The sequence below is a fragment of the Capra hircus genome, chromosome 5 (assembly GCF_001704415.2).
Source record: "Capra hircus breed San Clemente chromosome 5, ASM170441v1, whole genome shotgun sequence".
Lineage (NCBI taxonomy): Eukaryota > Metazoa > Chordata > Mammalia > Artiodactyla > Bovidae > Capra > Capra hircus.
In genome coordinates this window covers 72838793-72866772 of record NC_030812.1, presented here as the reverse complement: position 1 = coordinate 72866772, position 27980 = coordinate 72838793, and the positions used below count along the sequence as shown (strand labels likewise).

The following is a 27980-nucleotide window of genomic DNA, read 5'->3' as shown; positions in this document are numbered from 1 at the left end:
AGGGAGTACTGTTTTGGGCAGCCCTGGACACACAACTGGGATGGCGAACGGGATCGGCATAGAAGGGAGGAGTGAAAAGCGAGAAAACTCCTCGAGAGCCCAAAGGGGATGTGGCTTAGGTTGTGGGTTAAATCAGTTACACGAGGATTATGAGAAGTACGAGGAGTTGGGTAGCGTTGTGGCTACACCGTGGTGCTCAAGCTCATTAATTTCGTGGAGCATCTGGTGAGTCTGGAGACACAGGACCTGGCCAGTTGTATCTTAGGACACTGACTAGATCTTTATTGTCCTGGAATATAAAAGAAAATTTATAGGACTGTTAGAAGATTGGATTCTGAATTGTGGACTTAGGGAGAAGCTGGTTGGTTTGGAAAGGGACTGGCAAATGTAGTGACCCTGTCAGTTGACTTTGTAGTTGGGGAAGAGCGTGAAGCCTTCCTTGATTTGATTTTAGGTTTGGTCTCTGTTCAGAACATACTTGCTGTGAAATAGCGGGTTTACTTTACCTACCAGCAATCTGCCCAATTCTCTTAGCATCATAGAATGTTAGAGAAGCAACCAGAGATAACATCTTTGACTGGAGTTCTTAACTTGGAAAGACTTGGAAGATTCTTCTGCGGAATAGTTTACAGGTACTCTCTGGTGAGAGAAAGTCAATAGTTTTCATCTTTTTTATTAGAGTCCCAAAATGTTTCAACCTCATTGGGTAGATGAGGAATCAAAAAATCTGGAGCAGACTAGTGACTTGCCTAGGGCCACCCAGTTAGCTGGTAGAGCTAGAAGCCTGGTCTTCTAATTCCTATTCCTGGGCTCTCTCCATTACAGCACTCTTGGAAATCTCTGCAGTGCTAAAAGACTTCCTGTGCTCTGCTCTCGCTGCTTTTCAAGGCTCTGTCTGACTTCCTGTGTTAGAGACGGAGCTGTATTTAAGCCTGGCGTGTTTGCTCTGTGCTTCTTGGTCTCCCTTGCAGAGGCCACTCTATTACTTGTGTTGACTTCGGTAAAGTGACCCTCCTGGTGTTTATTTTTGAATTCTTTTGTTTCACTTGCCTGCTTTTGTTCTCCATTTGAATTCCCTCAGTCAGGGTGCTTGTGCGAAGTACACACCCCAGGCCTTGGAAAAAATATAGAGGAATATGGGGAGACTTCAGGTGAGCTGGGTTGACACTGGAAGACGAGAGAAGATTGGGTGTGGGTGCTGGTGAGCGCATCCGCTTGGTGTGTGCATATATCTGTGTCCATTTATTGTTGCTGTCAATCACAGTTAATAGTGAGTCTCCTACTGCCTTCCCCCTCTTTCCTCCTGGGGCCCATTATTTGCTGGTTGCCTTCAAATTGGCTGAGAGCAGTATTTGGAAATGGAGCAGTGTGTAGAGACTTTGGAGTATGCAGAGGAAGCAGTGGGTTAGGTCCTCTGGGTACCGATGGGCACCTTAGAACTATCCCACAGAGAATGCTTTTTTCACTCTGTGGATCTGTGGATCTTTATTTTTCACCTGATAGGTTCGCTTTTTTGTAGTTCCAGTACACCATGTCACACAGGTATTCACGTCATCATTGACTTAGCCCCCTGCCCGCAACAGTCTGCATGGTTCTGGGAAAATCCCTTCTTTGGGGGCCTCTATTACCATAGTTGTAAAATACAGTGTTTGTAAAGGATGATTTATAAGTTACCTCTAAAAAGATACAGAAAGTTCCGTGACTTTAAAGAACTTGGTGTCTGCAATCTAGGGAGGGAGCCAGAATGGGTGAAAAGTTGGAAAAAAAAAATAGTGTGTGTATGTATATGTGTCATGTATATGTATGTAGGTGTATTATGTATATATATATGAATTTTTTGGTAAGTTCCAGAGGAACAAGAGTAGGGATACCACAAGGTAGATCCTTGTCACACGGCTTTGTGAACTTTAAAACCAAAGTATATTGAGGATTTGTGCCATTGGAGCCAGAAGCAAAAGCTGGTGGTTCTTGCCGAAATGGTCAAGGAAGGCTTTATGGAGAAGTTGAAATTTGAGGTCTAATCGGGAGTAAAGGAAAAGTAATGTTCATGAAAAAATGAAATTTGAACCTAGGTCACCTACATTTCTAGGACCTTCCTATCATTCTGATAATTATGATAGGATATTTAATATTCATTTAACTGATGTTAATTGAGCAGCTGCTAAGTGCCAGGCCCTGTTTTAGAGCCTAGGAAATATAGTAGTAAACAAAATAAAGACTCCGCTCTCATGGAACTAAGATTCTAATTGAGAGAGACAGACAATAAAGAAATCAACTATTATTAGGGGGTTTTAAGTGTTAAGAAGAAAAATAAAGCACGGAAAGGGGTAAGAGTGGTGAAGAGGATGGTTAGGGAAGGCCTCTGTGATAGGTGACCTTTGAGTGACCTGAGGGAATTTGAGGGAATGGGGTTTAGACAGAGGAACTGTGGGTGCAGAGGCATTGAGAGATAAATACACTTGATGTGTTTGAGAACAAGAGACCAGTGGAGCTGGAGGAGAATGTAAAGGGGCGCAGCAGTTTTAGGAAGTGATATCAGTGGTGTAGACATGTCTATCAGTTCAGTTCAGTCGCTCAGTCGTGTCTGACTCTTTGCGACCCCATGAATCGCAGCACGCCAGGCCTCCCTGTCCATCATCATCTCCCGGAGTTCACTCAGACTCACGTCCATCGAGTCAGTGATGCCATCCAGCCATCTCATCCTCTGTCGTCCCCTTCTCCTGCCCCCAATCTCTCCCAGCATCAGAGTCTTTTCCAATGAGTCAACTCGTCGCATGAGGTGGCCAAAGTACTGAGTTTCAGTTTTAGCATCATTCCTTCCAAAGAAATCCCAGGGCTGATCTCCCTCAGAATGGACTGGTTGGATCTCCTTGCAGTCCAAGGGACTCTCAAGAGTCTTCTCCAACACCACAGTTCAAAAGCATCAGTTCTTCAGCGCTCAGCCTTCTTCACAGTCCACCTCTCACATCCATACATGACCACAAGAAAAACCATAGCCTTAACTAGACGGACCTTAGTCGGCAAAGTAATGTCTCTGCTTTTGAATATGTTATCTAGGTTGGTCATAACTTTTCTTCCAAGGAGTAAGCGTCTTTTAATTTCATGGCTGCAGTCACCATCTGCAGTGATTTTAGAGCCCAGAAAAATAAAGTCTGACACTGTTTCCACTGTTTCCCCATCTATTTGCCATGAAGTGATGGGACCGGATGCCATGATCTTCGTTTTCTGGATGTTGAGCTTTAAGCCAACTTTTTCACTCTCCTCTTTCACTTTCATCAAGAGGCTTTTTAGTTCCTCTTCACTTTCTGCCATAAGGGTGGTATCATCTGCATACCTGAGGTTATTGATATTTCTCCCGGCAATCTTGATTCCAGCTTGTATTTCTTCCAGTCCAGCATTTCTCATGATGTACTCTGCATATAAGTTAAATAAGCAGAGTGACAATATACAGCCTTAACATACTCCTTTTCCTATTTGGAACCAGTCTGTTGTTCCATGTCCAGTTCTAACTGTTGCTTCCTGACCTGCATATAGGTTTCTCAAGAGGCAGGTCAGGTGGTCTGGTATTCTCATCTCTTTCAGAATTTTCCACTGTTTCTTGTGATCCACACAGTCAAAGGCTTTGGCATAGTCAATCAAGCAGAAATAGATGTTTTTCTGGAACTCTCTTGCTTTTTTGATGATCCAGCGGATGTTGGCCATTTGATCTCTGGTTCCTCTACCTTTTCTAAAACCAGCTTGAACATCAGAAGTTCACGGTTCACGTATTGCTGAAGCCTGGCTTGGAGAATTTTGAGCATTACTTTACTATACTAGCATGTGAGATGAGTGCAATTGTGTGGTAGTTTGAGCATTCTTTGGCATTGCCTTTCTTTGGGATTGGAATGAAAAGTGACCTTTTCCAGTCCTGTGGCCACTGCTGAGTTTTCCAAATGTGCTGGCATATTGAGTGCAGCACTTTCACAGCATCATCTTTCAGGATAGGTTCATGTAAATAGACATTTAAAAATTCTAGAGTAGCTTGCTTTTTGGTATATGGATTTGTCTTGAAGCACTTGTTTTTTTCATTATATCTTAGCACAAATGGCATTTCTTTGAGATTATAGCTCCTTTTGGAAGCCTTCCCTCCTGACAGCTTAATTCACACCAGTTAGACCCACCTCTTGGCTCCTGTTGTATCGGTGGTTAGTTATGCATCATCTTGTATTGTCTTCTCATTGTTTTATTCCTGTTTCCTTAGTGATACTGTAAGCTTCTAGAAGCCAAGAACTATATTTTCTTTGTGTTTATCCTTTATAATACCTCACAGTTTTGAGTACATAGTAAGTGCTCAATGCCTGTTAAACTGAAGTTAAAATTTTGCCTTTTTAAAATAATTAAGGGATAGAAAAAAATGCCATGAAATTTAGGGGTGAGAGTACTTTCAGGAAATATCCTAACCTTTTGAGTGTCAAAGGATTAACCCATTTTTAGACGGAAGTCATTTGCTGGGGTTAATGTCCCAAGACTGCGGACTAAATGGAGCTATAGCTCTAAGCTGCAGATTCCAAGGCTGAACCCTGATGAGTTATAGCCGCTAAGCTTTTGGGGATAAATCATTACTTCCTAAAATGGATCACTGGGGACATGAGAGAGTCTGTGGTGCTTATGTTATAATCCTTGTGCTAAGAAGGACCCCTGGGGCGAGGGGGAAGAGGAAGGGTCGCTCCTTTCTAGGCCAGTATCCAGAAGCTTTATGTGGGTGGCAGAGGAGTCGGCACAGCCCTAGAAACAGTTTAGAGTTTCCTACCCTCAACTGCAGAGTAGGAGGGAAGAGACAAATTCCACCTGAAAATTGAAACACAGCTTGAGAAATGTAGTGAGTTGTTAAAGAGAGTATTTGGAAATACTGTACTCTAACCTGGTAGGAAGTTAAGTGAGTTATTAGAGATTTGTTTCACTTTAAGCAAGTCTGATATGTGTGAAAAACTCGGGCCTTATGAAACATACCAGGGAATGAATTCTTTTGGTCAGCTTCTCTAGTGAATATAAACAATATGATGAGCAGAAATTCAGATTTTTGTGTAACTTTCTAGGAACTTAGAAAGTTCACCTTCATAAAGCAAGGTGCACCTTAATTATTATTTATAGCTTTCAGCAACATTCTTTATGGTAGTGAAATGTCAGAATGTGGTTATTACACGGCTAACTGACTGCTTCTGGCCGTAGAATCGTAAGTCTAGCATAGCTAAGTGAGTTCAGAAGTTGTTCATGTTGGTGTTTGATTCTAGTAGTAGGAGGACTCTCTGGTCTCGGGAAGGGTTTGCAGGTAGCCTGTAATTGCTTTGTAGACACTGTATTTCTTTTTATCTTCCCATTTGCTTGTTTCTGGGTTTCTCTCCTCCTAGGTGGAAGTCTCTTTGGACTTTGAGTGTATGGTGCTGAAACTGAACATGGGTGCTGCCGTTTGAGTAGACTTACCAATATGCTTTCTTTCCAAGGGATTTGGTGAACAATCTCTCGCTAAATTACTGAATTTTTCATTTCTGCATGTCTTGGTCTGCTCAGGTGGACTGTAGACTGGGTGGCTTAAACACCAATTTGTTTCTCACAGTTCTTGGGGCTGGGGTCCAAGATGAAGGTGCTGGCAGATTTGGTGTCTGATGAGGGCTCTGTTCCAGGCTTACAGACAGCTGCCTTCTTGCTGTGTGCTCACGTGGGCTTTTCTCCATGTATGCTAGTGGACACAGAGAGAGAGAGAGAATCTCCTTTTCATAAGGGCTCCCCCATCATGGGATGCAGTGGTGGTGGTGGGATCCTCCCCTTATGACCTAATCGCCTCCCAGTGGCCCCTCCTCCAATTACCATCAAATTGTGGGCTTGGGCTTCAACATATTAGTTTGCGATGGGATGGGGGGAGGGGTCATAGACATTCAGCCCATAATACAGCCCATAATTTACCACCAGAGTGGTAAATATTGTAGTTGGAGAAACTGAGATAGCATAGTCATGTAAAAATGACTAATTTTTTTCCCCCAGACTCACAAGGCAGCTTGTGAGTATATAGCTGGGAATGTCTGAGAGGCAGAAAAATCTGAATTCAAAATAGAGTTATTCTGCAGGGTGACTCAAGAGGTTATCCTGAGTTGAATTTGTCTCCTAACTTCCTCTCCCATTTTTCTAGTCACTGTCATTTTTTTTTCCCCTATCACACTGATATGTGAACATCACAGAAGCTAGCTAGAGATTTAACTTTCATTTTGATATAAAGCAGACTGGTGCAGACAGGCCTCAAGATTACAGGGCTGAGAAAGAAATTCAGTGTACTGCTTGGTGTAAACAAGAATGTTGCTAGTGAATTTCTGGTTTGACATCTCTCAGGCCATCAGTTTGGTATCAGACTTTAATAATTTGTGGAAACAATGTGTGCTGTGCTTAGTCACTCAGTCACGTCCAACTCATTGCGACCCTTTGGACTGCAGCCCGCCAGGCTCCTGTGTCCATGGGGTTCTCCAGGCAAGAATACTGGAGTGAGTTGCCATGCCTTCCTCCAGGGGCTCTTCCTAACCCACGTCTCCTGCATTGCAGGCAGATTCTTTATCACCTGAGCCACCAGGGAAGCCCAAGAATACTGAAGTGGGTAGCCTACCCCTTCTCCAGGGGAACTTTCTGACCCAGGAATCGAACCCGGGTCTCCTGCATTGCGGGTGGATTCTTTACCAGCTGAGCTACCAGGGAAGACCCAATAAAGCTGGTCATTTTAGTGAGTGGACTTATTTGAATTGTTTTTTGATACACATTTGTAAAGCTTAGTGCACATCTTTTTTTCTGGGGCTAATGTACCCTTCCTTTAAAGATAGGAGGGAAGAGCCCTCGAGATGATGGAGAGGAAACGGCAGTAACTGGAGCGTGAGCAGACAGATGGAGGCGGGATGACGAGTGTGTGTGGTGTTTAGGTGGCCCCTTCGAGTATCCAGTTTCCTATTCCTTGCCCCTCCAGCCCCAGTGCAAGCAGGCAGCTTACATGGCTAAGGTTTCATTGTCTAATCCATCATAGATCGGCTTGAATAAACCCATTGGCTGGCACTGATCTAGTTAGGAGGGTAGTGCAAAGCCGCTTGAGCCAGGATTGGGGCAAATCGGATCAGAACTGCCTTGTGAATCCCGGACATATTTCTGTAATTTGGGTGGTAAAGCGGTTTGGGAAATCACTTAGGAGCCAGACCTCACCATCAGCCTGGAGTGTTTCCGCATGTTGTCCTGGGGACCCTTAGGGGAAGTAGATGAAGGATTTGACACGTTTCTCTGGAGTATAGTCAGGTTGCTTTGATTATTTGAGTCTGAACATTTTTTGGTCACTCATGCTAAGGAATGACATTTTGGGAACATTTGGAGATTCCAGTTGTGATCACTCAGTTGTGTCTTTTCTGAGTGATCCCTTCATCTGAGACTGTATTATATGTGTTGCCTCTCAATTTTTAAAGGGGAGATGTTGTTACCATTATTACCAACTTTGATATAGCATTATGTTTGTTATCCATACATACTTGAAGTATGGTATAGTGCAAGAAACACTGTTTAGAATTTCTCACATTGGGGTTTGAATCCTGGTTCTTCCCATTGCTAGCCAACTGAAATGACCTTTGGTAGGATATTTAGCATCTGAGCTCCTGTTTACACATCTGTGAACTGGAGGAATTACTGCATCCTCTCATGAGCTGCTGTAATCACAGACTGAGATTATTTAAAGTTCCCATCATGGAACCCGGCAGTAAATGTTTATTTCTTGCCTCCTTCATAACCTGCTACACAGTATTCCACAAGTTCCTGCTCATTGCTCCATCAGCATGGAGTGGTTAATGTGCTTCTGATTGATTAAGTGACAGAGTTGGGAGCTACCTCAGATGAGCAGTGTACTAAACTGGGAAATGTAACTGGTTTGACGTGGGTGAAGAGGTATATGGACTTGGTCGTGGTGGTCCCTCCAGTGAGAGGAAGAGGAGACATTCACTTCCTTGCTAAGGACTAAGAGGGCTCCTGCATGGGGTGTGTGGACATTTCAGGAATCTATGGGATCTTTCCTGGGAGTGTGGATGACAGAGGCACTGGCTGTTTTGATGGCACATGGGATGCAGGAGTGAAAATGTCATTTGTGTTCCAGATTTTATAAGGTTTGTTGGTTAAATGTATTGCATTTTGTTTTCATTTTTGTTTGTGGAAATTGAGCTGGGATGAGTTGGTCTCTTGTGCTCTCTTTCCAGTCTCTTCAAACCCACCTTTCTGGCTATTAACATCGTACTCCATCTAAAAGAGCTTAAAATCATAGAGAGCTTATCAGATGGATGAGGTCCGTTCTCTTGTTTGGCCTGCCAGGTCCTTCTGGCCTGACTCGTGCCTTCCCTTTTAGCTCCTTTCTAGTCCGTGGCGAGGGACTGGTAGCTTCCTGAGCAGGCTGTGCCACTCAGGCCCATTCATACCTCCGTGCTTTTGTTTGTTCTTCTGTCCAAAATTCTTCCCTCACGCCTCTCGTCTCATCGGTAAGGCTGTCTTCACGAATAAGCTGGGATGCTGATTCCTCCTGGATGCCTTTTGTCTATGCTTCATCCCTCCTGCATTCCTGCTGCTTTCCAGACGGTCCTGTCCAGAGCTCTGTTTTAGGACTTTTTAGATTAACATTTGTTCAGCTGTCTGTCCCCCCCACCCCCCAGCCCCCCGCCCCCCGCCCCCCGCCCCCCGCCCCCTGCCAGACTGTGTGATCAAGGGAGCCTTTGGGATCCATAGGATCTAGCACTGCCCGGCCTGGCTAATCAAGAAACTGTCTTTCTTGTTGAACTGAACTTTGTCTTCCTGCTCCCCGGTTGGAGCCAGCAGATGGCTTTAATTATTTTTCCAGATTATCCCTGGGGGGTCTGGCCCTTGGTCTGCTCTCCAGCTCCTGCAAAGACTAGGTGTTGTGGGATTCGTGAATGGTGCCTGATCTTTCCATTGATATCAGGGTTAAAGGTGACTTTGGAGGGGGTGGCGTTTAACTGATGAAAGTGTCGGGTGAGCATGGCAACCTGCCATTAGGTTTCCTGTGCTCAGATATTAGTTGTGAGCACATGTGTGTGTGTAAAAAGTGCCTTTGTGACTGAGGAACTAGAAGAGCCGCACGAGGACAGGGCGATTAGAGCTGACCTGTTCCGGTTCATTGGAGCAGTCTGTTGACCTGCCGTTCAGTGGCGGCGCTGCTGAGAGCTCTTGGAGTGCTGTGGTTCATAATGTCTTACCACCATTTGGGACTAAGCCCATTTGATCAACTATGGACCTTCACCTTTCCCTTCTCAACCAATGAATTTCATAAGCTCTTATAGCTTGTTTTTATGGATGCTGAAAAATACCTAAGACACCTCACAGAATACACACTCTTTTTCAGATGGTTCACTGGATATGTTTGAAAACAGGGAAACTTAATACAGTTCTTATAAATCTCAGCTTTGGAGACGGGTTCATAGAAGTATTTTGCAGGAATCTTCTCTCTCTGGCCCTCGTCATACCCACCTCCTTCCCTTCGTCCTCTGATTTGTGCTCCTATTAATCTTCTCCTGTTCTCCAGCCTCGAGACTCCCCTTGCCAGTTTAGTTGGGGTCTCTTTAAAGGCGAAATGGGCATACTTTATAGTGCTTCTGGCTGTTCAGATGCTGGGTGAATAAGGCAGATTCTAAAATGGGAATGAGAGTGAGAGCAACCAGTTATATCACTTCCTTCTGACGTGTTCTGCACATACGTGGCATCTAGAAATTTCAGTTGAGGATTTAAGGCACAGCACACATGATAAATACCACTTATGAAGTAGATGACAGTTTTGAATTGCCAAATGATAATGGTTGAGTAACTGCTTAAAAACCTATTTTCCCAAGGGTGGAAACCGAGCCTTTGAAGTTTAGGCTTCCACATGGGTGTGTTCAGCCACAATTCTCAGGTTTTTTAGGGACCTAAGTCCCCAGATAATATCCTGGTATGTGGGATTTTTCCCGCAGAGAGCCTGGTTCCCTGGTTTCTCCTTTGCCAAGGGAAAGAGATTTTGCTCTGAGCACTGGATATTTTTTTCCAGGCATGTGGTTTTTGAGGAGGCACACTGTTTACTTTTCTTCAGGGCTGCATCGATTTTGTCGGATCCTAATTGTAAATACCACAGGCAAAGCATGATTTACTGTAAGGAGGGGGCAGGGGGGTACCCGAGGGACTCTCTCAGCTCTGGGGTTGGGGGCGGGGAGCGGGAGCCACGCTGGTGGGACTAGAGGAGCTGCAGACATGGTCTGGGGGCACCGTGGGGTGTGTGTGTGTGGGCCCCAGTCGCTGCTTGAGTTGGAACACTTTTGAAGCCGAGGCTCACGGGAAGTTCTTCCAATTGCTTTATTTTGAGCAGCTTTCTCCTCCATGTGTTGGCAGCTGTGTGGAGGAGGGGGCGTTAGCTGCTGTCAGCCAGGATGGTTTCCAGAGCAGACCCGTATGGATTTCATTTAGGCATTTATTTCAGGGGTGTGTGCTTTGTTGGGAGTCAAGAGGACTTCGGTTCCATTTTCCTGGAAGTTGGTGGGCTTCTGTGAGCTGCTCTATTTATCTTGGACAGGGAGGCAAGTAGAAAAGCGGCTGCACAGTTAGGCCTTGTTGCAGGAGCTTCGTTTCGTAGGTCATCCTCTTGGGGATTTTTGTACAGTCATATTTACAGCCTTAAGATTTTCTTTGCCTCTCCCCTCCCTCCTTTTTCCTTCTGCAGTTTAGTGCTCCATAAAAATTCTGAGGAAAGTGGGTAATAATTTAGGGTGGTGGTGTTTAGTCGCTAAGTCGTGACCAACTCTTTGCGGCCCTATGGACTGTAGCCCACCAGGCTTCTCTGTCCATGAGAATCTCCAGGCAGGAATACTAGACTGGGTTGCCATTTCCTTCTCTAGAGGATCTTCCTAACCCAGGGCTCAGACTTGTGTCTCCTACATTGGCAGGTGGATTCTTTACCACTGAGACACCGGAGAATTTGGGGTAGAAGACAAGAATTGTTTGGCTCGCTACCCTACCTCCCTTTCTTGCCCAGCCCTCCCCCACCCCATCCTTTGCAAAAGAATCTGCAAAGGAGGTCGCTTATTCCCTAGTCAGACTGGCCTGTCCCCTGATCCATCTGAATCTGTGGCTTTCACAGCTTTCACCTGCTATTTCTTGGTTTCCAGGGAGTGGGGTAGTAGGATCGTGATTTCGAAGCAAGAACTGGCAAAATGGAAAGGTGTTTTTGTAGTGGCTCCCAGCACCTACAAAGCTGAGCTCATGGGCTTGCACCTCATACGAACTTCCGGGAACACTGTCAGTGGCTGGCGTGATGGCCTTGGGGACTTTGTTGGCGCTTCAGGAAGTCTCCACAATGGCAGTCTCTCACAGTGGGAACATTGGCAAAGCTAAGGGGAATTGGTAACGCTTGTTTTGAAAGTGTGGCTGGTCTTAGACTGCCCATCTCAGTGAGAGGGGAAGAGGCGGCCTTGTCTGAAGGAGGGAGAGTCGTGCTCTACAACTGTTACTTAGGTGTCCCGTCTCCTGTTTGTGTTTGCTATCTCACGTCCAGATTCTATGGCGTATTTTGAATGTTGCATTTACTCTTGAAGCCACAGTCTGACTTTTAGTAAACTGACTTTTAGTAAACTGATTTGGCTAATCTTGGTATCATCCTGGACTTTGAAGTGATGCTGGTCATATTTACCAATAAAAGGTCTGTGTCAGGGCTTAGAAGTGGTGGTTTCTGCTCGTGGCCTCCTCCCCTCCCCGGCTGCCACTGGGTGTGCATTAGCAACACATCTTTTGTCCTGCACTTTGTGTTACGGGTCTTCAGCTGCTTGTTGTGGCACTAAATAGATCTTTCTGCTGCAGCAGTTTGGCTCTGAGCTGATTGTGTTTTACAGTGTTGGAGATCAGTTGGCTAACTGGCATGTGGTGTCCACAAAGCAGAAGCCTTTCAAAGAGGTACTTACCACGGACCATTCGTGATTTTTGTCAGTTGTGTAAAAATGCTGTGATTAACCCATACCCATGTGTCCATGTGGATGAGCAGTCTTCCTTTATGCTTACTTGGCACTGCTCTCTCTAGCAGTAGTTTGGATTAAGTGTTCCCCAGTAGGCTTTGCATTTTAATCCTTGGAAGCCTGTTTCAAGAAACCTTTATATTTGACTTTCTTGAGGTTGGTGTAGGGGATCATTCACTCTTACTGAATTTTAGCTTCACTATGAATTGTTTTCTGCAGTGTTCATTTTAGGCAAATAGTAAATATTTCTTTGGTTTTACAGTACCCCAGAGTTTGAAGAAATAAAAAAAAAAATAGATTGGTCCAGCATCCTGTTTTAAGCAAGGAAATGGTCTAATTCATATTATCCCAAGCCATTTTTTTATTGGTTGTCCTTTGAGAAATGATAATTGGTGTCATTCTGACAGACATACACGCAAAGTGACGTAACTTTGGAATAGAGTTAAACAAAATTTAAGCTATCTCATTTTGCTTTTCATAAGCAGATGTTGTGACTCTGAATTTATAGAAACATTCTCAGTGAAGCATCTTCCTCTCTTCCCTCTTCCCCGTGTTAGTTTCTTGTTATTCCACCCTCTTTCTTTTTACACAAACTAGTATACTCCATACATTCTTTTTGCACCTTGCTTTAGTCTATCGGAGGTTATTTATTTATTTTTGTAACAGGGCTTATTAATATTTTCATTAATTATTTCTGGGTTTGTGTATGTGTGATGCTTAGGAAAGTTTTTCCCACTCTATGATTATAAAAACCAGAATGGACTTGCAGACAGACAGAGCTGAGTTGGAGCCCTAGCTTTTCCACATCACAGCTGTGTGATCTTGGTTACACAGCCTAAGAAAAGGCTCAGCTTTTTTGTTTATAAAAAATGTTATAGAATGGTATAAGAATTAAAAGAGATAATGTATGTAATGTGCTTAGTTCAGAGCCTGACACTGAGTAGGTGTATCTATCAAGCCCTGTTTTCTTGTATCTCAGTACTTCTTTCACTTTCTTAAAGGCAGGAACAGTCTCTTAATCTGTGTTTTCTTGGCTTCTTCATCAGTACCAGGGATATATTATAATAAGAATTTGGTACGTGTTATTTTTGGGTTTTTGCTTTTATTTTTTTGCCTTAAAGTTACCAGTCTCTAGTTTTATTACCGATCAAATAATGGGTGAACAATAGCTAAATCAGTGGATTGGTAATGGTGGATAGTATGAAATCATGAGAGCTGAGGTCATCTCAAAGTTTCCTGGATCAGCTCTCTGCTTCAGTGAGATGAAGTAGAATCTGTGCCCATTTTTATGGATAGGTTGTTTCAGGTTCAAGGAAGTATGAGAGAGCAAGCAATATGCTCAGATTTTCAGCTTTGGGACTAAGTAGAATCTTTCATTTCTTATAATTTTCTACTGTTTGGATGTGATTTCTCTGGGAGTTTCTTATATGGAGGGTTTTTTCCATCATTTACGTTTATTTTTTTAAACACATAGTGTATTCACATGGGTGATGATTCAAACTGTGCAAAAGGTTGAAGAGTACAAAATCTCTGCCTTTTCCAGCTACCTAGTTTCTCTCCTTGAAAGTAACCAGTATGGTTGTTTATCTCAGTATCTGTCCAGAGATAGTACTTGCATAATATTTTCTCCATCCCCCCATTTTAGAAACTCAAATGGTAGTGTTAATATTCATATACTTTTCTCTGAAGTATTTGGAGATCATTTTATATCAGCTTATATTGACATTTTTCTCCATTTGTTAGGTTTCTGGAATTAGGATTATTCTGTTCTGGTCTGCTGAGATAACTATATCTAAATGTCTCTGGTAAGAATGACTCTGATTAGTACAGGGTCTCATAAACTCTGAGCCTGTGTTTTTATGGAATCACAGGGTTAGAGACCTAATGTGCATCTGTCTTCTTTCATGTGAATACCCATAAATCCTTGATGGACGATACCATTTAAAGATGCTTGAGCACAAGGTAGGCATCCTCCTCTCTCCACCTGCCCATGTCAGCTGCTCCTAGTCCTGTCTTTTTGTAGTTGTAGGGCCCATTTCGGGTCAGATGTTCCATGTGTCATTGAGTTAGTAATGATACTCTGGATCTGCCTTGAGTCATTGCGTTTAAACTTTGACTGCAGTGTGATTTTATTCATTATGACACCTTCTATACCAGACATATCCAGAATGCCCAGGTTTATCCTGATTGAATGTTACTGCTGTCAGGAGGCTGTTCAGTGAACCGAGTTTGGTGTTGAATTGTGAGAAAGAAAGATTTGGTTCCTCATAGTTGTTTGCGTCTCAGCAGCCATAATTGCTGTTAGTTTCACTTCGCTCTTCTGTTTGTGGAAAGCTCAGGATTGAGGCAGTGCTCTTCATCCCTGGAATATGACCGCTCTGCGACTAAGACTTAATGGGAGGTAAACACATATGGGTCAACAAACAGGGCATATTTTTCTTATGTTTACTGGACAGTAGTGGATTCTGATTCAGATGTAGAATTAAAGATTTCAAGCTAAGGCTTTGATTCTAGCTCGGTTAACCTGTATACATGTCTGCATTTAAAGATATGAACTAAAAGCAATGCTTTTCAAAATTGGCTTCTGCAGTGGACCTTTGTCTCCACAAAAATATAGAGGAGGTTGCATTCTAGCTGTTTGGAGAATGAGGCCGGTGGGGATGTGTCTTGCATCCTAGAAGAATGCTGACCTCCACTGTGTGGTTATGTTCATCTCACCATACAGTCTTTCTGTTCCTGAGGTCTCTGTGGCCCCACACAGTGAATGGGAGCAGGGGAGGGCACCAGATGCTGTGTTGATTCTCCTATTTGCTTCTTCTTTCACACGCGGTGTAAGGTTTCCAGGCATTTGTGCAACCTGAGAGCAGAAAGCGCCCGTATTAGCAGTTGAGAGATGGGTTGGCAAGTGGTTCAAATTACTCCATGTTCCTGATAAGAGCCACTGATGCAGCCTGATGGCTGCTGGGGGTGGGGGTGGGCGATGGACTGCAGTGCCCTGCCCAGCAGGAATGATGGGGTGTGGGTCTCTGCTGTTCTAGGACTCCAGGCAGGTACCCAGAGGCAGTTTGAGAGGTCTGGCTGGAATCTCGGGGAAGTAGCGCGATTTAGGAAGCACATCTTGCCTCAGAGGAGATGAGTTGTAGGAAATGGTGGCTCACAGCAGGAGAAGCATCAGCGCTGAAAATATGAAGTGCAAATCCAAGGAATAGGGTGAGGTTTTTTTACTCCACCTTAACCTAAAACGCAGCAGAAGGGTTTATTGTCAGGTGGTGCTAGGCACAGTGAGGACTAAGCCTTGAACCTGCAGAGGGGAAGTGGATGTGCACACAGATGATGCTCATACAGTGTGATCATTGCTCGGATAGAGGCTCAACTGCATATGTCACAGCCTGGTGCTCTGGGTTACAGACACTCTGTGCAACTCTGTCAGAGCAGTGATCACCCTGTATTGAAATACTGGGGTAAGAGATGCCATTCTGCTATCAGACAGCCTTGATTCAAATTCTTTTCTCTCCATCTACTTAGCTGTGTGTCCTTTGGGCAAGTTCCTTATCTCCTCTGTGCTTCAGTTTTTCATCTGTAAAATGGGGATAATAACAACTCTTACAAACTGGGTTGTGAATATTAGGTGAGTTAATATAGTAAATATAATACGCATGGAAGAGTATCTGGTCCACGATAAGCACTATGTAAGTGCTCTCTGTTTCAGTGGTTGTTACAGCACCTGGCAGGGCACTGGGGACCCCAGCAAACCCATAACCAGTGGCAGTGCAGAGGTCGGTGTTACTGTATTCAGTGAATGATTTTTAGCAGTGACTGTGCCAAGTGCTGCGTAGAAGCAGATAAATGAAGTGTTAACTGGCCGTGTGACTGTGTACAGCACATGTTGAGAGTCAGTTCTCTGGAAAGCGTGTAAAAGGAATACTGATGTGAGAGGCTTCAGTATCCCCTGCGTGTTTCAGAGAAGGGATCTTGCTATTCCTTTTTGGGCCCTTCAGCTTTCTTGACATTTTGAATATAGACTATATACCGTCCTTTAAGGTAGGACAATACTTGACTTTCAGACAGGCATCTTTCACTGCTTTTTAAACCTCTAGGAGAAGGCATTTTAGAGCAGAATCCATCCTTTCTTACTTTCCTCTCTCCCTCCTTCTTCAAAAGGAAAAATTGTTAGTATTTAAACCCCTTTCCTTGTTCTCTATATTAAAAGTAAATTTTTCATGTTATGCAAAAGATAATTCCCCTTTTGCTCATTCGTTCATTCAACATTTGAATGCTTACAACATGCTAGATGCCAGGATTATGAGTTAAAGGAGATTTGTATGGAATGTGTGAGGCTTGTTGGGGGAGGTTTCTGGAACAACTTTACATGGGAAGAAAAATTCGGTAGCACTGTGTATTGGTAAGGGTGTAGGTAGAGAAATAGGTACTCATGTTGCTGGGGGGTGAAAAGTCACATATATTCCATGAAGGACTATTGCAATGTCTGCCAAAATGTAAAATGCATGTTTTCTTTGATCCAGCAGTTCCATCTCTAGGAACTGATCCTACAGATACTGTTGTTTCTCTATATAAGAATATATAGTACAGCATAATTTGAAATGGCAAAGGGTTGAAAAAAATCAAAATGCTCTTTGACAGAACTGTGAATTAAAATAAGGTACATTCATAAAATGGAATATCATGCAGCTATTAAAAAGAATTAGCTCTAGGTAAACGCATTTAGAAGACACTAAAATACATCAAGTATAAAAAGTTAAGGTGCTGAAAAGGGTATAGTTTGTTACTGTTTGTGTAATGAAAAAAAGTATATATCCACGTACACATCGAATCTCTTTGCCAGGAAATGCAAGGTTCTGGTTAACACTCGTTGCCTCTTGGGAGGGCTAACGAGTGATGGAGAAAGTGGGTATAGGTAAAGATTTAATTTTTATTGTATACCTTTTGTGCCTTTTGAATTTCGTATTACTTGCATGTGTTGTTTTAAAAATAGTTTATTGAAATTATATAGGAATAAGCACAGGAGCTATTTCACTTATGATCCCTTAAAGTTGCTAGTTTTCAGAGAAAAATGAGTAAAGTTACATGTTAGAACGCAGGTGTGCCAATTCTGTGCACCACAAGCAAAGAAACAGTAGTACTGGTGGCGGCACATGGTCATTTTGTCTGTCACGCTGTTGGTGTGTGGAGTGTTTCCAGTGCTTGTTAACTATGTCTTATTATGTTTATTATTAACCGTCTTCAGTAAGGATGGAACTTGATTATAAGGAAAGTGCTCATGTGAATAAATAGATAAATATAGAGATGAATAAGAATGGAGGTGAAATTAGGAGATGATAAATGTTAATATGTGTATGGGATGATTCATTCAACAGCAGATGATATAAAGGGCCATGTGCAAATCATAAAGTGAGTTAAGAAACAAAACAAGTCGGCACCACTACCATAAGCCTCTCTAGTTTTCTTAAGAAATGTTCCCTTACTAGAGGCGCATCCATGGATTCCTTGAATTTTTTTCATGTTGGAATTTTATGAACTAATGGACTTAGGAACTGCTTTTTATTCCAGACCTAACCTGATGGTAAATAAAGGAGCTTCTGTACCCTGATAGGATGAGTACAGGGTTTCTCTGGCAGCATAATAGAGGGATTCTTATCCAGTCAGGCTGGGATGGGTGCAAGGAGAGCACTTTGCAGGAGCCATTGGTGAGCAGGGCTTAGGCAGGCACAGGCCATCCGAGCAGGAGAAGCACACTGTCCAAGGAGCAGGTAGGAGAGGAACTGTGTGGGCCGGTGGGGTTGGGACCGAGGGCGTGAGGGCAGCAGATTTCCCCAGAGTCTTTCGCAGGCAGCCGTCCCCTTGCAGTCATGTGCCATTGTTCCCAAGGCTGACTGGATGACGGTAATGGACTACCCTACCACTCTTGGAGCACAATCTCATAGTGGTAGGGGAGTAGAGGCACTGTCTCAGTTCATCCCAAAGCAGGGGAAAAAGAAAAGAAAAAAATTGTAAGAGAGAACAAAGAAAACCTGTGTTTAATTGTATATGTTGTATATATGTAGATGTGCCTTCTAGCAGAATTACTGATGTGTTCTTTTCAGCTCTCTTCATCCTAGAAGAAACTTTCCCTCTATTTGGAATTACAGTTTGAATGCTGCATGGGAACAACTCGAACTTTATATTCCGTTTCATTATATTTAAATTTACGTGAAGCACTTTCTGCCATGCAGGCAAGCATTTTGCTCTTCATAGCATGGAATGCTGTAACAAAATGTTTTCTCCATCAGAGGCTTTTTGAACATCTATGAGCATTTAAGTGCTTTATCTCCACGGTGTACAGGGTAGGTGGCAGGTAGTCAGATGATTTTTTTTTCCTCACGTATCTTGCATATTCTCATGTTTTGGTGGCCCATACCTCTTAAGGAGAAACTTTCCCCTTTGAAGCTAAACTGTCCTATGCCTTGAATCCACTCAAAGACAAATTATTCTGGAAAGCTTGAACCAAACCTGGTCAGATGCTTCTGAGTTATGAGAGAGGGATTGAAATAAACTTTTTCAGCTAAAAATAATTTTGCTCACAAGTTACCAAAAATGGCTGACTGGAAATGCTTTTAAGATACTTGTCTAAGCTACCGTAAGCTGAAGGTCAAGAAAAAGGTTTAGAACACGTTTTGAGAAATGATTGGCTCTATTTTGCCAAAGCTAGGGCAAAATAGATGTTCTTTTTCTCTAATTGCCTTGGGAGACAAAAGCTGGAGGAAAGTGTTCTGCCTTAGATTCAGTGAGGACCTCAACATTCTTTAAGTGGAACATAGAGGCCGCCCATTTCTTCTGACAGTAAACTCCTATTTATGGGAGACATTAGGGTTACGTGAAAATGGGACACTTAATTCTAAAGATATTGTACAATTGCCTATGCTGATTAATTAGTTAAAGCCCTTATCTCCTGTGGCAGAGCAGTTTATACTCTCAGAGAATATCTGTTGGTCTTCCCAGAGAGCCGAGTGCTGGGCCTTTAGCACGTGGCACTGCCACTGATGCTCTGGCGTCCTGTTAAGGTACTTCTCTGCGTCTCACTGAATTGTGGAATTACGAATCACTCACAGTTACGGGCAGGGGTTTTTATTTGCAGTGTGATTCCTTGTCATTGCGTGCCTTGATGATTATGGAGAAGGGTCCCTTAGCAGCAGCAGTTTACACCATTGATTTCTATTGGTAGCCTTGAAAAGGCATGCTTAAGTTTGCTTAGTATTGTAGAATAAAGTCTTGAATTAGAAATTTAGAGCTTTTTTCCCTTCATAAAGATTGCTCTTTTAAGTAGAGCCAATATAAAACCATGATGTTTTTCCTTCCTAAATTTAACACATAGTTATTGAGCACCTGTTACATATGAGGTAATGAGAAGGGAAGTTGACCAGGCTCATGTCAGAAGACCTCTGTCTTCCTTCAGGAAGAAAAGAATAGTAACCTCTAGGCAGGGATTGTGTTGACACTTTGAGGAGGTAGAGACATTTTAGAGGTAAGTGCTGTTCCAGTGTAATAAGCATTCATTGAAAAGTAGAATAAAAAGATCGCTAAGTCTCAGTTAAGTGCCAGCTTGCATTGAGGTGGTCTTGGTGATTTCTTAAATCTATCAAACAGTACTCAGGAGTCCACGAATGTGACCAAGTGCACATTACCCTGGGCTGAGCATTGGTAAACTGGGACTGACAGATTCAGCTGGAGGGAAAAAGTGGGAGAAGACAAAAGAGAGAGGGCCTGTGACTCGAGTTTGGGATCTTGATGTTAGAAGAGTTTAGGTAGTGATGATTCCTAAGGAATGGTAATCAAATGGATGATTGTGATAAAGGTCAAGTCCCCTGGAAATAAGTGATTTGAAGAGCTTGGAGGCTTTGGAAGGGCTGTCAGTTTGAGTTTGAGGAAGTAGCGTAATATGTAAGCATTAATTCAGTAGTTCCCAACTGGAGAGATTTTGCCCACAAGGGACATTGGCAATGTCTTCAGACATCTTTGATTCTACAACTGGAGGTGCTGGGGGCATCTAGTGGGTAGAAGCCAGGGATGCTGCTGTCGTGTTTGAAAATGCATGGGGCGGGCCTTAACAGTGAAGGGTGGTCTGGCTCAGAAGGTCAGTAGTGCTGAGGCTGAGAAACCCTGTGTTAACTTTAAAAGAGGAGTTGTTGAGTAAGGGCAACAGAATATAGTTTCTTTCTCTTTCCACTCCACTCTGGAACTGTCTGAACAGATGTTTAGTGATCATTTATGGAGCTCCATTTATCTACCAGGCACCATGCTTGGGTTTATTGCCTCCTTTTTAAAGTCTTATGTTTTAATTATAAGTTAATATACAAGTATATTCTTACAGATAAAAAACCTAAAAATTGAAACACATAAAAGCCAGTGGACACTTTGGCCACCAACCCCAGTCTCTCTTCCTTCCTTAGAGGTATCCAGAGCTCTGAACTTGGTATATGTAGCTAAACATTGGAAGGTTACCTCCTCTGCATCTAGTTTCTCTCCCTCTTACATGCTATGCCAAGAGGCTTGCTTTTGAATATTTGTCCTAGGCTGCAAGTTTCTTAAAACAGGGACCACCTGTTAGGTAGAACTTACTCTATGTGGAATACGGTTGTTACCCAATAAGTGTTTGCTGAGTAACAAATGAAGTTGATAGAAAAGCAGCAATGGGAAGCAGAAAGAATGCCAGTTGCTAGCAATAGCCTTTAGGCTTTGAAAGGCTGTGAGGTATATTTATGGGGAAAATGAATTAATGTTAGGATATAGGAGAAGTATTGAGACAGTGAAGAAAGATACGAAGCTATAGAGAACTGGAAAGGGGGCTACCAAGGTACCTAGTTGAACTGGTCGAAAGGCAGAGAAGAGAGTCATCGTTCTCTCCAGGGTTTAAGAGCTCCAGGAGAGGAAGTGGGGATGGGTCTTCTAGGAGAGTTACTGCAAGTTAGCTGGCACCCCACTCCAGTACTCTTGCCTGGAAAATCCCATGGACGGAGGAGCCTGGTAGGCTGCAGTCCATGGGGTTGCGAAGAGTCAGACATGGCTGAGCGACTTCACTTTCACTTTTCACTTTCATGCATTGGAGAAGGAAATGGCAACCCACTCCAGTGTTCTTGCCTGGAGAATCCCAGGGATGGGGGAGCCTGGTGGGCTGCCGTCTATGGGGTCGCACAGAGTCGGACATGACTGAAGTGACTTAGCAGCAGCAGCAGCAGCTGTCAGGAAGAACTTAAATTGTAGGACTTCTTGGAACTAGAAGGGCCCTAAAGTTCCTTTTGCAAAGTTTGTGTGATAGAAACCTTAGTAGTTTCTGTTCTGTTACGGGGAAATTCTATGCATGTATGTACACTCCTTTATGTACCTGAAGTCTCTTCATTGTTTTTCACTGAACAGAACATCTTGGAGAACATTTTGTTTCGGTTTGTACAGATCAGCTTCATTCTTTTGAAATGACCATTTAGTATTCCATACTAAGGTTTGTTGTAGTTCTAAAATTATGATTTGTTTAAACATTTACTATTGCTGGACATTTAGGTTGCTTCCAATCTTTTGTTACTATAAGCCATGCTGCTTATATATAATATCTTCTTGTACATATAAGTAAGTACATTAGGACAGATTCTGAGAAGTGGAGTTGTTGGATTTCTAAGGATATGTTCATTTAAACTTTTGATAGGTATTGCCAAGCAGCCTTCAAAATTGTATACTTGCGTGTATAGTGGAGTGACTTTTTCCTATCAGCTTGGCAAACTGTATGTTGCTGCTGCTAAGCCGCCTCAGTCATGTCCGACTCCCTGCAACCCCATAGACAGCAGCCCACCAGGCTCCCCCATCCCTGGGATTCTCCAGGCAAGAACACTGGAGTGGGTGTCATTTCCTTCTCCAATGCATGAAAGTGAAACCTGTATGTTACCATACTCTGATTTTAACCAGTTCTCTGATACATGAAAACTGGTACCGTGATCTTTTGTTTTTCTGTAATAAAAAAGTCTGTTTTTAAAAAGATATCTAAAAGTCATTTGTATTTCTTTGTCATAAACTAAGGTTAGGAAGAATGGTGGGGTTTTGTTGGTGGTGGTGGTGGTAAGAACTTTATAAAATTAAGGAAATTAGCTTTTGCCATTCATGTTACAAAATTTCTTAATTTGTCATTGGTTTTTTGAGTTTGTTTATATGTGTTTATGTGTGTTTTGAAGCCAGATAAAAATTTTTAGTATAATTAACTATATAAGGTATTGATTTTTAAGTTTTTGGATCTTGTTTCTTTCTGAGAGAGACCTTATCTACTGAGATTTAAAAATAACATTCTGTGCTTTCTTTTAGTGCTTTAATGGGAAAAGCTGGATTTTAGTTTCGGTTCTGTCACTTACTAGTTTTGTGACACTGGTCAAATTGTATAATCTCCCAGAACCTCAGTTTCCTAAGATGGAAGGGTTTGATTTGTTAATTTGTAACATTGTAAAGAATTTTTTAAAACTTCTTGTTTACTTTTGAGTGGGATTTACTCTTGTGTTGTGTGGGGATGTGGGGTTGGAGTCCGGCAAAGGGAAAGATGCAAAGAGGCAGGCAGGCAGACGTGGAAGGGCGATGAGCAGAAGCACAAAGGAGGATGAGAAGGAAACCAGGGCTGCCAATGAGAGACAAAAGACCCAGAGAAATAGAGGAAAAGCGAAGGAAAACAGACACAGGAAAGGAGGTACCTAGAACCCCAGTGGAAGGCATTTTTCCTGTTGCAGGAGGTCTAAACCATTTGGAGCACTTTTATTCATTCACTCTCCCTTCTTCCTTCCCTCCCCTTTTCCTCTTTCTTTCTCGTATCTCTGTCTGTTTTCCTTGCTTTTTCTTTTTTAAAATAACATTGACTATAATACAGAGGCTATAAATTAGCACAGATCATAAAAGTGCAAAAGTTAACGCTTCAAAGTCTTACTCATGCTGCACATATATAGCATTTAAAGCCAAGTGCTTTGAATTTCTTGGACTTAAGTGTCTGTTAGCATTGCTGTTTTACAGATTTATTGTCTAGCAATCCCTTCCAGCTCTAAAATTATGTCTTTAAATATAGCATATCTATTTTAGCATTGTTAAAAGGACTATAACCTTTGCATATCCTGTTTTTAGATATTAAGTGTATAAAATTAATAATGCATTCCCATGTTTTATATTCCATGTCTAAGAAGTTCTCCCCATAATTTGTGCCTTTAAGTAATTGAGTTTCTGTCTTTGGACATCTGTCTTCTGTGAAATGTTGCACTGAGATGTTTAACTTCTTACCCATCTGCTAAGTATAGGTAATTATACCCATCCAGCAATGCATAGTTAACCAAAATTCTAATATGACAAGTTCCTCCAAAGTATAGTGTTCAGTTATTTAAACCTCTTATTTTTTAAAAATCAATTTCCCCTTAGACCCCAAGTATGATTCTTTTCCCTAGTTGCTTTGGTTGGGGGAAAAGAAAAAAAATCTGTGATCACTACCATGCCCACATTTGAACTGAATACACTCTGACTTTTTAGCTGATGGTAATCTCCTTACAAACCCCTTTCTACCTTTTTAGCTTTGTGGATCCCGCCAGAGCTGGCCTAGGCCATGCTTATTTTTTGGCCTTTTCAGGTTGCCCTGGAAAACAGATGACTGGATTTATTGCAGTCACGATGGGCTGTCATGGCAGTGGCTGTCACCGTGGGCTGGTGGGAAAGGAAGTTACCAGAAATGCAAACTGAAGGAGAAGGGGATGCAGATGTGAGTGGCTTTGGCAGCTTAGCCGTGTTGCTAGTAGATGGGTTCTCATCGGGGGCTGCAGAGGCCTCACTGTCATCTTTCAGATTTGAGCAGAAGCTTTCTTCTTTTCCTCTTCTGGAGGATGGTTTCTTTGGGAAAGAATCACTTTTGTTGTTTCGTTTTGTGCATTTTAGATCCAGTCTTCCATCTCATCCTTGCACTCATTTTATATAAAGTGAAACCTAATCAAGAGGTGGTGGTTTGAGGTTCTGCTCTTATGAAGTAGTATGGGCAGGAAGATCCTGGGGTGCTCTGTCACGGGTTTCAAATCAGTTGGGTAGGTGCTGTATAAACTCAGCCAAAATTAAATAACAGTTGAAATTGATGGTGTCACATATGCTAATTTGTTGGTTAGAAAGTCTATATTTGTTACAAAATTGTATCATAATTGTCTTTCTGGATTTGGTGTATGCTTGAAAAGACAAAACATAAAGGAGAATAAGAGGGGGTCCAAAATACAAGCTATGGCAGCTGAAGAAGTTTTTATGACTTTTACATATTTTAAACAAAAGTTGTCATCTAATTATTTTAATCTTAAACCTGGGAGGCCAGGAAAAGTTTCCCTTGGTCCTGGAAGCTGACTCAGACTTCCCTCTGTGCTCCTTCCCCATCTCACTTCCTTCCACGATTTATAGGTTCGCCAATGGCTGGCTTCAGCAATTAGTTGCAAGAGGTCCTATGTATGATGTAGTATCATAAATACTTAAAAAATATTAGTGGAAGAAATAACTAAAGTCCTGTAGTGAAAAACAGCACTCAGGAGGAGAAGGTATAGAGACACTTTAAGTCTTTGTAGCTTACTTTAGAAACAGTGTCACTGCTGGCAGGTGGGCAGCAGGGAGAGCTGAAGGAGCTTTTCGTTGGTTTTTAAAATCTCTGGAGCCCCCTTCTGAAGGCTGCAGCTCTTCTATACTCATGGATGATCTGCCTGGTGAATTAGGAGGATATGTACTACTTCTACCATGTGAATATCTAAAGTGACTAAAGAATCCAAGACTGACCACCCTGGAGTGTGTGTTGATTAAAAAAAAAATACCACGAGCTGTGGGCGTGGGGCTTTTGAAGGATGGCTGGGGGTTCAGAGACCCAGTAGAGGAGGGTGCTCACAAGTTGCCTGAGTCTCATGACCAGAGACCATTACTGATTGTTTAAATGTGTCAGATGCCAGTGAATCCCTCTTGTTCCCTTAGCCTGAGATTCTAAGAAGTTCTGGCTTAGGAAAGTACCTGTTGGTACACTGCCAATTTTATTTAGGACAGTTTCTGGACCAGGGGTCAGCAGCCTTTTCTTCAAGGACTAATGTGTGAAGATCTGCATCCTTTTGGCTAGTAGGAAAGTGGATTAGAGGTCTAGAGGTTTGTTGCCTTCTGGTTATGCAGAGAAACACTCCGCTTCTGGCACTTTTTCATTTTCCCTTAATCAACAGTGTTTATAACATCATTATCATGTAAGGAGAGTGGAACTCCTCTTTCCCTGGGGCTATTTCTCTGACAGATTTCAGCAGTCTCTTATTTCCTGGTGAATTTTTATTTTTTTTAAGAGTTTTGTTCAAGTTGACAGTGTTTTGCCTTTACACCTACCCACCTGATGGTTCTTGAACCTGAGCTTCCCTTGTGGCTCAGTTGGTAAAGGATCTGCCTGCAATGCGGGGGACCTGGATTTGATCCCTGGGTTGGGAAGATCCCCTGGAGAAGGGATAGGCTACCCACTCCAGTATTCTGGCCTGGAGAAGTCCATGGACTGTATAGTTCATGCAGCTGCAAAGAGTCGGACACAACTGAGCGACTTTCACTCATTTCACTTCACCTGATGGGTTCTTGGTTACCCTGTACTGTGGGAGACACGCGGTGGAGGTGGTGTCCCACACTGGATCATTATCTCAGGGTGGTGAGCCTGTTGTTATTTCCTTCATTAGGAGAAGAATCTTAAGGAAGCAGGGAGAAGAAACTTTTTGTTTGGGAGAGAAAATCAAACCCAGCTTTTCTGAGGCGAGAATGGGGTCGTGTGTGATAAACTATGAATTCATCCTTTTTTCCTCCTTCCCGCCCAGTTGCAGTTGATCTCACAGCAGCTGTTTCCAGCTGTCCGCTGGATTTTGCCCAGGCAGCTTGGAATGGCTGCGGTGACTCACACAACTGGGCTTTTTTCCACAGTGGTCTGAATCTTGCCTCTCAAGAAGGAGGAGCGGGAGGAGGAAGAGGGTGACTCTGGTTGCACTGGAGCAGATCTTCTTGTTGAGATTACTGTCTGCCGAACTCTCTGGGTTTGATTTGTCCTCCTTTCAAGCAGTGATCCTAGAAGCTAACATTGCTGGTGGAGGGGAGGCAAATGTGTGAGCTGGAGAAAGCCAAATGTTCTTCTACTTTGCTTCCGCCCACCCCTTTCAGACCTTCCATTTCAGAGCAAACTGCATCTTTCCTTCTCAGTTGGATCTAGGATGATGTGTGTAGTGGGAGGGTAAATGAGTGATGAGGGAAACAGCAATCAAAAATCGTGGTGACATGCTCTGTACTCGCCCTGCTTCTTGGTGTTGATGTTTTGTTGGTGGAATTAGTTTCTTTTCAGTTTTTCAGGGTGGTCCTTCCTTTTCTTAACAGTCCCCTCCCTCTTTCCTCTGTGAAGGCCACTTCTTCCTAGCTTGGGAGCCTCAGTAGGGAGAGAGAAAAAAGAATCCTTTAGGTATTTAAAAAATTCTTACTTTCACCTCTGATTTCCACAATCATGTTCCTGAAAGGGCAACAAGCTGTAGAAGAAATCCTAGACCCGCTCTTTTTTTTAAGATTTTATTTACTTTTATAGTTCATGTATTTTTGGCCATGCTGGGTCTCCGTTGCTGTGCAGGCCTTTCTCTAGTTTCGGCAGGTGGGGCCCGCTGTCTGCCTGCAGTGCGCGGGCTTCCTGTGGAGCGTGTGGGCTCTAGGGCGCACACACTCAGTACTCGCCGCATTCAGGCTCTAGAGCACAGGCTCAGGAGTTGTGATACACAGGCTTGGTTGCTTCGTGGCCTGTGGGGTTTTCCTAGGTCAAGGATCAAACCTGTGTCTCCTGCATTGGCAGGCAGATTCTCTACCACTGAGCCACCGTGGAGGCCTCCTGTTCTGTCTTACACAGTAGCCAGTTGTGGCTGTCAAGGACTTGAAATGTGACTTGACCGAAGTGAGATGCTCTGGAAGTATAAACTATACCCTAGGTTTTAAAGACTCAGTCCAAAAAAAAATTCATTGCATTTTTAAAATACTGACTATATTTTACACTGACATGCTGAAATTTCGATGTTAGTATTTTGAATGTTAGTTTCAGTAAAGTATATTGTTAAAATTACTCTCATCTATTTCCTTTCAAGTGTGGCTGCTAGAAAGTTTTAAACTACATAAATGGCCCATATTTCTGGCTCTCAGGATATTTGTTAGATGTCATCTTGGAAGAGAAGAGGAAGTTGTGGAGTACAGGTGTGCTTCTCTCTGGTGGTGTCCGTTTCCAGAACCGTGGAGGGACTTTGATGATAGTTTGGGATTCACGACCTAGTGTGCTACAGTTATTTTTCCCTGTAACCAATTAGCTCATACTTACTGACTTAACACAACAAATGTTTATTGTCTCAGTTTCTGTGGGTGAGAAACTTGGGAGCAACTTAGCTGTGTGGTTCTGGCTCAGAATTTCTCATGAGGTTTTAGTCAAGCTGTTGGCTGGGCTGCTGCCATCATCTGAAGTTTGGACCGGGGCTGGAGGAACCACTTCTGAGATGGCTCATTTCATGGCTGTTGACATGTTGTCAGTTCCTCACTGGCTGCTGGCAGGAGGCATGGGTCCCCCTCCCTCTCCTGGCCCTACATGACTGTCTCTTTGGCTCTTTGAGCATCCTCCTTGCATGACAGAACTCTCTTGGCGGGATCAAGTGAGAGATCAGGTGAAGAGAGAGAGAGCAGGTGAAGAAGCGTAGTTCTGTGATCTCGTTCCTGAGGTGCACACTGTTGTTTCTGCTTTACTTATCTGTCAGAAGCAAGTGTCCAAATCTACTTTCTCCCAAGGGGAGGAGAATTATTCTCCACCTCTTGAAGGGAATAGGGTCAAAGAATTTGTGGCTATATTTTAGAACCACTCCACGTATCCGTTTTTCTTTTGTTTTCCCCTGTTGGCATACCCATATTTCACTGACTGCC

The 27980-nt window shown here is 42.9% G+C and overlaps 1 protein-coding gene across 15 annotated transcripts in view; it reads left to right on the top strand.

Moving 5' to 3' along the window:
* Positions 1–27980, top strand: part of RBFOX2 (RNA binding protein, fox-1 homolog 2) — a 293314-nt gene that overhangs the window by 994 nt on the left and 264340 nt on the right. Inside the window, exon 1 of one of the 15 annotated variants that reach the window (XM_018048251.1) lies at positions 22356–22734. The exons of the other annotated variants lie outside the window; for them this stretch is intronic. Coding sequence (XP_017903740.1) covers positions 22648–22734 — 87 coding nt within the window. The 5' untranslated portion in view covers positions 22356–22647. Of the gene's footprint in view, positions 1–22355; positions 22735–27980 lie in introns of those variants that run through there. 15 annotated transcript variants of the gene reach the window in all.